General features: G+C 40.7%; 1 protein-coding gene across 1 annotated transcript; it reads left to right on the top strand.

The window, feature by feature from the left end:
- The first annotated feature begins 1,091 nt into the window (after window positions 1-1,091).
- On the top strand, window positions 1,092-3,573 carry LOC107684624 (frizzled-9-like). Its single transcript, XM_016480921.1, has one exon. The coding sequence runs from the start codon at window positions 1,563-1,565 to the stop codon at window positions 3,309-3,311; it is 1,749 nt and encodes a 582-aa protein (XP_016336407.1). The 5' UTR covers window positions 1,092-1,562; the 3' UTR covers window positions 3,312-3,573.
- The last annotated feature ends 3,895 nt before the right edge of the window (window positions 3,574-7,468 follow it).

Genomic DNA, 7,468 nt, shown 5'->3' with positions numbered 1-7,468 from the left:
GGAATAAAAGAGACAGATGATTTTAAACATATTTATTAGCAGGCTATAACATTTTTATATATATATATATATATATTATTTAAGTTTGGTTTGCATTTGTAAACTTTTAAGTGGTTGCTTTATTGCCCGTCTAGTAGAAGTGTTGTACATTGTATAGCCACTAGATGGTAATAATTGTCATTTTATTTTACAGGAATCTCTCGTTGACGGAATGTGGAGGTTTTCAGTATAAATATTTAAGTTTAATAAAAGACAAAGTTTAATGAAATCTGTTAAAGATTAATTATTTTCATAATTAAAGTTTTTTTTTGTCTGGGCTTTGTTTTTCTTTCATTACATTTGGAATGAACTTCTCTCCTTCGAAGCAATATCCTGAGGTGTTGAATATCATAGCAGCTATTTTGATAAATTCCTCTGCACCCTTATTTTCCACTGTTGCCATTGCTTTATTAGGCCATAATACCAGTGCCACTGGGGGACATTTTATATCAAGTTGCTGTTTATGATTTTACAACTAAATCTGTGGTTGAAATCTTATATAGAAGGATTTACATTATTTATAGAAATTTGTACGGAATGCAAAGTAAAATGAGTTTAGTCTTCTAAAGCAAATAATTCCACAGTTTGCGTTGGACAACTTAAATATAATCTTTTAAAAAATCACAATGGTAGTTTCCACTAAAATATTTCAGTTATTGTTACTAAAAGTAATATAGCCACCACTGTAATAATAATAATAATAAAGAAAGAAGGGAAAAAAGTTCTTGTTTGAATGAGATCACATAATTCGGTTTTTTTTTTTATTTGTTGTAGTAACAATAATATTGTATTTTGGCTGAAACTATTATTACCATGGTAGACATCCAGACTGAGCGTTTGTGTTTTATTGAGCGCCTTTTTTGTTGTAGGAGGGCGGAGCCACGATTTACGCAATATATTTTCAGTTGTAAGTAGGCGGAGCACATTCTCTACGTCATTGGCTTTTCAGAATTGTGTAGGAGGAACCACGCGTGCGTCATGAATACCCCGCCCCCTTATTAGAGGACAGAGAGGAGAGCGAAAGTTCAGTGTGCGCCAGTAGAGATGTGAGGAGGACACAGGAGCTGCTGACGGACTGTACGCTTCACAGAAGTTCGGGGATAACTGAAGACAAGGACAGATTTGTTATTTCTCTTGCTGAGCTCCTCCTGATGCTCTTATTTGTGCTAATAATGACGGTAACGACTGACGTGAAATATTAGTGTTTTAAGTGACTGTGCACTCGCGTTTTTCATAGAAACATATGGCGAACTTGGAGATTGGGCATCATTTTATATGATGATATGCAGAATTTGAAAAGGTATCTTTTTCAGAGAAGTTTCATTCAGAGGAATATCTGTTTTTCGGCGTTTGAACTGGATGACAAATGAAATATTCCCTTTTAAAGCCCTTTTAATCTAAGCAGTATCTATGGAGCTACATAATCACCCATAACACACAAAAGCATCCTCTCTTGGGACTGTACGTGCCAGGAAAGTTTTCATTGACTTACATCACTCAAAAAAGGTGACTGAAAATACAGCATGGGAGGCTCACCTCTAAAAATTGTGATTTCTCTGTGGTGTCAGCTGGTCATTGCTGCCTACAGTTTAGAGATTGGCTCCTATGACCTGGAGAGAGGGAGACCAGCTAAATGCGAGCCCATCGTCATCCCTATGTGCCAGGGCATTGGGTACAACCTCACTCGGATGCCCAACTTTATGTCCCATGACAATCAGAGGGAAGCTGCGATTAAGCTGAATGAATTCGCCCCTCTGGTGGAATATGGCTGTGATGTGCATTTGAGATTTTTCCTCTGCTCTCTTTATGCCCCTATGTGTACGGACCAAGTGTCCACATCCATCCCTGCCTGCCGTCCCATGTGCGAACAGGCACGTCAGAAGTGCTCGCCCATCATGGAGAAGTTTAATTACGCCTGGCCTGATTCTTTGGACTGCTCTAAACTGCCCACCAGAAATGACCCCAACGCGCTGTGCATGGAAGCCCCGGAAAATTATACCAAAACCGATACTAAGAAAGGAGAGGGCATGTTGCCTGTTCCGTCCAGACCAAAGCAGCCCGGCGCTGGGAACGGACGCTCAGGGGGAAGCATGGGAGTTTGTGAGAACCCAGAAAAGTTCCAGTATGTGGAAAAGAGTGAGACTTGTGCTCCGCGCTGCTCATCGGTCGTGGATGTGTTCTGGTCCAGACAGGATAAAGACTTTGCTTTCATTTGGATGGCTGTTTGGTCCACTCTGTGCTTCGTATCCACAGCTTTCACAGTCCTAACCTTCTTGCTTGACCCACATCGCTTTCAGTACCCGGAGCGGCCCATCATCTTCCTCTCCATGTGCTACAACGTTTACTCAGTCGCCTTCATCATTCGATCCGTCGCTGGGGCGGAGAACATTGCGTGTGACCGTGAGAACGGCGAGTTGTATATTATCCAAGAGGGCCTGGAAAGTACGGGTTGCACCATAGTCTTCCTCATCCTCTACTATTTTGGCATGGCAAGCTCAATCTGGTGGGTCATCCTCACCCTTACTTGGTTCCTGGCGGCAGGTAAGAAATGGGGTCACGAGGCTATTGAGTCACACAGCAGTTACTTCCACATGGCTGCGTGGGGCATACCTGCGCTGAAGACCATAGTCATCCTCACCATGCGGAAAGTGGCAGGCGACGAGCTCACCGGACTGTGCTACGTGGGCAGTATGGACGTGGGGGCGCTAACGGGCTTTGTCCTCGTGCCTCTGTCCTGTTACCTCGTCATCGGGACGTCTTTTATCCTCACCGGCTTTGTGGCGCTTTTCCATATCCGAAAGGTTATGAAGACCGAAGGCACCAACACAGAAAATCTAGAAAAGCTGATGGTGAAAATCGGCATCTACTCCATCCTGTACACAGTTCCTGCCACCTGCGTCATCATTTGCTACTTCTACGAACGTCTCAACATGGACTACTGGAAATTTCGAGGGCTGCAAAGCAAATGCACCACATACCCGGGTCAGAGGAACGAGGACTGCTCCCTGGAGTCTTCAGTGCCCACCGTGGCTGTGTTCATGCTGAAGATCTTCATGTCACTGGTGGTGGGCATCACCAGTGGCGTGTGGGTCTGGAGCTCCAAGACGCTGCAGACTTGGCAGGGGCTGTGTAGCAGGAAGTTGACAGACAGGACTTGCAGGAAGCACTGCAGCGGGAGCTGCAGCACCAGTCACTGCCACTACAAAGCCCCTGCCGTTATACTGCACATGTCAAAGACTGATCCCTACTTGGACTGTCCCACACGTGTATGAGCACAACACTGAGACTGTGGCCTCATCTGTGATGTACCGTACTGTGGACTTTGTGAGAATAAGACATACGGTGCAGTGAAGCTTTGTGGTGAAGCAAACCAACTTAAAACCCAACATTGCAGCTAAACAATGGATTAACAGTACTTGTTAGTTAAAGGGAGAATTTAATTAATGCTTCCTGTAGCACAAAATGAGACAGATATGCACATCCTAATTGGTTATAAATATCTGCAATCGCTCTTGCATAGAGAAGTGCACAGTGTCCCCATCTAAAAGCTATTCAATGACTTGATAAAATGTTTAATTGTTCAAATGTTTCAGGACTTCTATTTATTGTATATATATATATATATATATTTAATTGTGCTTTGTCTTGATTTCTCACAAGATGGCATTGATCAGTCTGTTAATAAGTGCCTTTTTGAAGAAGATAATAAAGTTATATATTTTCAACATTTGTCTGAAATGTCTTCTTTGAAGTAGGCATTTCAAGAGTTAATTGCTCACTTAAGCGCTATATACTCCTACAAAGACAACATGCTCTTTTTTTTTGGTGTTGCTACACAAAATAACACTTTTATTTCACTTTCATTGAAGTGTTTATTGTGGTTGTGTTTGCATCTATTTAGAGGTGGAAGTTAAAGAGAAGCGCCTTGGTGAGACTTTTCACATGGACTGTAACAAGAAAATGCGTTAAAGCAATGCAAATATTTTGATGAAGAAAGCTAGGTTTGCATCTGAAAGGTTGCCCCAGTTCAAATGCAAATCGATCCTTGAGGGACCCTTTCAGGAGCCTTCAAAAGAGTGGGCTACCCCTGAATAACACAAGGCTATGTGGCTTTGTACGCCCCTGACATGAATAAATCTATGTTGTCAGTTTTAGGGGACTATTAGTCCGAGTTGTGACTAAGCTTGGATCATGGAGATGAAGCTTGTAGCGAAGGCCTCATTTTTGTTTTAGCACATTGTTTATGCATCGTGTTACACTCCATGTTTTATTTTTTTATTTCTTTCAGCCATTTGCTCTATTTTCTCTCTTTAATTCCCCTCCATATGACAGACGAAGCCGCTTTGGGCGCGCTTTCCTTTGAGCGCGTTTACCAGAACAGAAATCCCTGGTGGTTTTCTCTCCTTCATCCTCAAAGGGAATCGTTGAGCAGAGCGACAGACAGTAGCCTGGATTTCTGTGTGCGAACATTCACATCATCACCTTTAAACGCAGAGGTTGTTCTGGAATTATATTTCAGTAATGAGGTGCACCACGTGCACACACACACACACATCCAGAATCTCCTATTGTTGTGTGTCGCTTCTCTCTTCCCCCTCCACTCTTTGATGTGAGCCACTCATGCAAATAAAGGCACTTTTTTCCGACGCTTGATCCAGAGCATGTAGGGCTCTGATAGCTGCTTGAATTGTATTTTCTTCACCCTACCCCTGCCTGCTTATAGCAGCGGATCTGGGTTTTGATGATTCATTCGTATGCCATTGCATGTGTGCTTCAGAATTTTTTTTTTTTTTTGAGCTTGGTTTAATTGTTTATTGCTATAAAAAATCGTTGTTAGGGAGAGTACATATATGCCAAACCAACAGGCTATGCAGTATGAGCATTTATTTTTAATATATATTTTTATAATATTTATATATTGTATTTCTATGATATTTAAGTGGGTGTACGTAACGTATCCCTCAAAAGAATGGGGTATTTAGTCTTCTATTCTCAATAGTTAAATAGTCTGAATAAACATCTAGCAAGCAAGACCCATTAGAAAATATATCTAGCATTGTTTAAAGCATGAGATAATGAAAAATGTGGTGCTGTTGAGAGATTTACCGTAACGTACTACATAGTAAGTAACTATTTTTTCCAGTAAGTACTGGTGTAGTGTGATAAAATGCTACATTGTTTCTGCAAGCAGCTTAATGAGCAAAATAATCAAATATGTTCTCTTAAACTGCAGTTGTGTCTAAATTATGAATTATCAAAAAAGTTTAGCTGAACAGTATAGACAGTCTGATTAATTTTTGTGAATCCAGGTTTTGTAAATCAAACAGATCACAGACATATATATTTTGTAATAAAATATATTGTTTTTCACAACCATTTTGAACTTGAAATTAGGGTTTTTTCACCTAATTCAACCTTCTGTAACAGGAACTAGCCCAGTCTCATTTGCACAGACTCTGGCTTTACCTGACCTCAGTGAGCATTTTTTTGCTTTCGGGTTTTCCCAGTCACACACTAAAATTAAGTATATGTCCATTCAGCTGGTCATGCAAATGTAAATAAAGTGCTTAGAGCTTAGGGCAAAAATGCAACCAAAAATGTATATATTACACTTTGCAATATTTTATAATGTTCTATTCAAGATCTAGAATGTATCCTGTGCATTATATATAGCTATGTTTTTTTTTTTACAATTAATTGCCATTTTTGTTCAGATTCCAAAAATGGCCCTCTCACAATCAATTATAAGGGGCAAATATAAAAATAATAATCATTTCTAATGCTGCTATAATATTTTACAGGCAATCTCTGACAGGTCTATGTGGGTTATTGAAGCCACATAGTTTTGTTGTTTAAACTGACAGCTGCATGTGTCATTTACCCATCGTCATCACAACATTGTAAAAGCGGCTCCTCTGAGAGAGCTTTGGCAAGTACACACATCCTTTCAGCAGCCAGTGGTTCAGAGCAGGCCCTTGAGGTCTGCTAGCGTTTTATGACAGAGTGTTTTGGTATTTTTCAGCTCAGGTTGCCTTTCTAGAGGGGTGCTGACCAAATGTCCCCACAAGGATAGTAATACTAGTAAATGTTGACCTGTTGGGGATTTTTGAGGTCCCCATGAGGAAACAAGCTTATAAATCATACAGAATGAGTTTTTTTGAGAAAGTAAAAATGCACAAAGTTTGCTGTAAGGGGTAGGTTTAGGGGTAGGGTTGGTGTAGGGCAATAGCACATACAGTTTGTACAGTATAAAAACCATTACGCCTATGGAATGTCCCCATAAAACATTTGTTTGTGTGTGTAATTAAAATGACTCAGGCCAGTGACTTGCGTCGGAAAGGCACCTGCCCAACCACAAATGTGAGGTCAACTCTGGAGCAGAGCATGCATTCTCATTCCCTCACATCCTCTCACTCACTTCCCCTCACAAACCTAAAATAAACGTTGATGATGGTAAAACCTCAAATATCAAACTAACTGAATTTTGGAGTGATTTTTCCTTTGTTTGATGCCCATAAAATAAAGGAATACTCCACTCTAAAATGCTTTGCTCAAACCAACGTTCAATTGGTTTGATGTTTTACTGTCTAATGCACTTTAAAGTATCCCGGATACTTTTTAGTCCTGTCGCAAGTGGTGGGATCAGGTCGGTTAGCCGCTCTCTCGTCTGTCTGACCGTGCAGAGTGTGAGAGACCCTGTCCGGTCATGTGTTTGATTAAAAGAGGATCTTTATGAGGTGTTTACCCACCTCCATCTGAACCCCAGCCATGCTTATCAGTCCACAACCATCCACCCACCCCTCAGGAAAGAAGAAAGAGAGAGAGGGAGAGCAAAGAGAATAAAAGAAGCCCTCATTACACTCATCCACCCCCTCCACCCTCCACTGCCCTCCAGAGAACTATCCCTTTTCTACACTGTTTTGATGTGTAAATGAGCTCATTGAAAACCTGCTGGCCTAAAAGAGAAGCTTTCCATGAAAATGTGCCAGTCGCTTCGCAGCGGGGTTCACACATAGTGGGTCTGCCTTGCACAGCATTGATGCTCCTATTTTACTAATATGAATGTATACAAAGTTCAAGAACATGCATGTACAAAATTTGGTGTAGAAACTATTTTCACTCAGAAATTGATGGTAAATTTCTCATTTAAGTACAAAGAAATAACATTTAACAATAGCAGCATTTTCTTGTAAAACATACTCCAATAATTTTGTAATCATATCCTACATTAAGTCTCTGTGGGGGTATATCAGAGCTCGAGTTGAAGCTGCTTCATCGAGCCCGTTATCAGTGGACAGCAAGCCAAATATGTTCTACGACAGAAGCAATTAAGCCATAATTATGTCTGTAAGCTAAAATCAGAGTGATTGCATCTCGAATGCATTTTAGCTCCTATTTCAGTCAAGAATTTATTCTTTTTTAAATACAC

This window comes from Sinocyclocheilus anshuiensis, unplaced genomic scaffold (genome assembly GCF_001515605.1).
Source record: "Sinocyclocheilus anshuiensis isolate Anshui unplaced genomic scaffold, SAMN03320099.WGS_v1.1 scaffold41, whole genome shotgun sequence".
NCBI lineage: Eukaryota > Metazoa > Chordata > Actinopteri > Cypriniformes > Cyprinidae > Sinocyclocheilus > Sinocyclocheilus anshuiensis.
The sequence above is the reverse complement of the archived record's forward strand: the minus strand, read 5'-3'. Positions and strand labels throughout refer to the sequence as shown.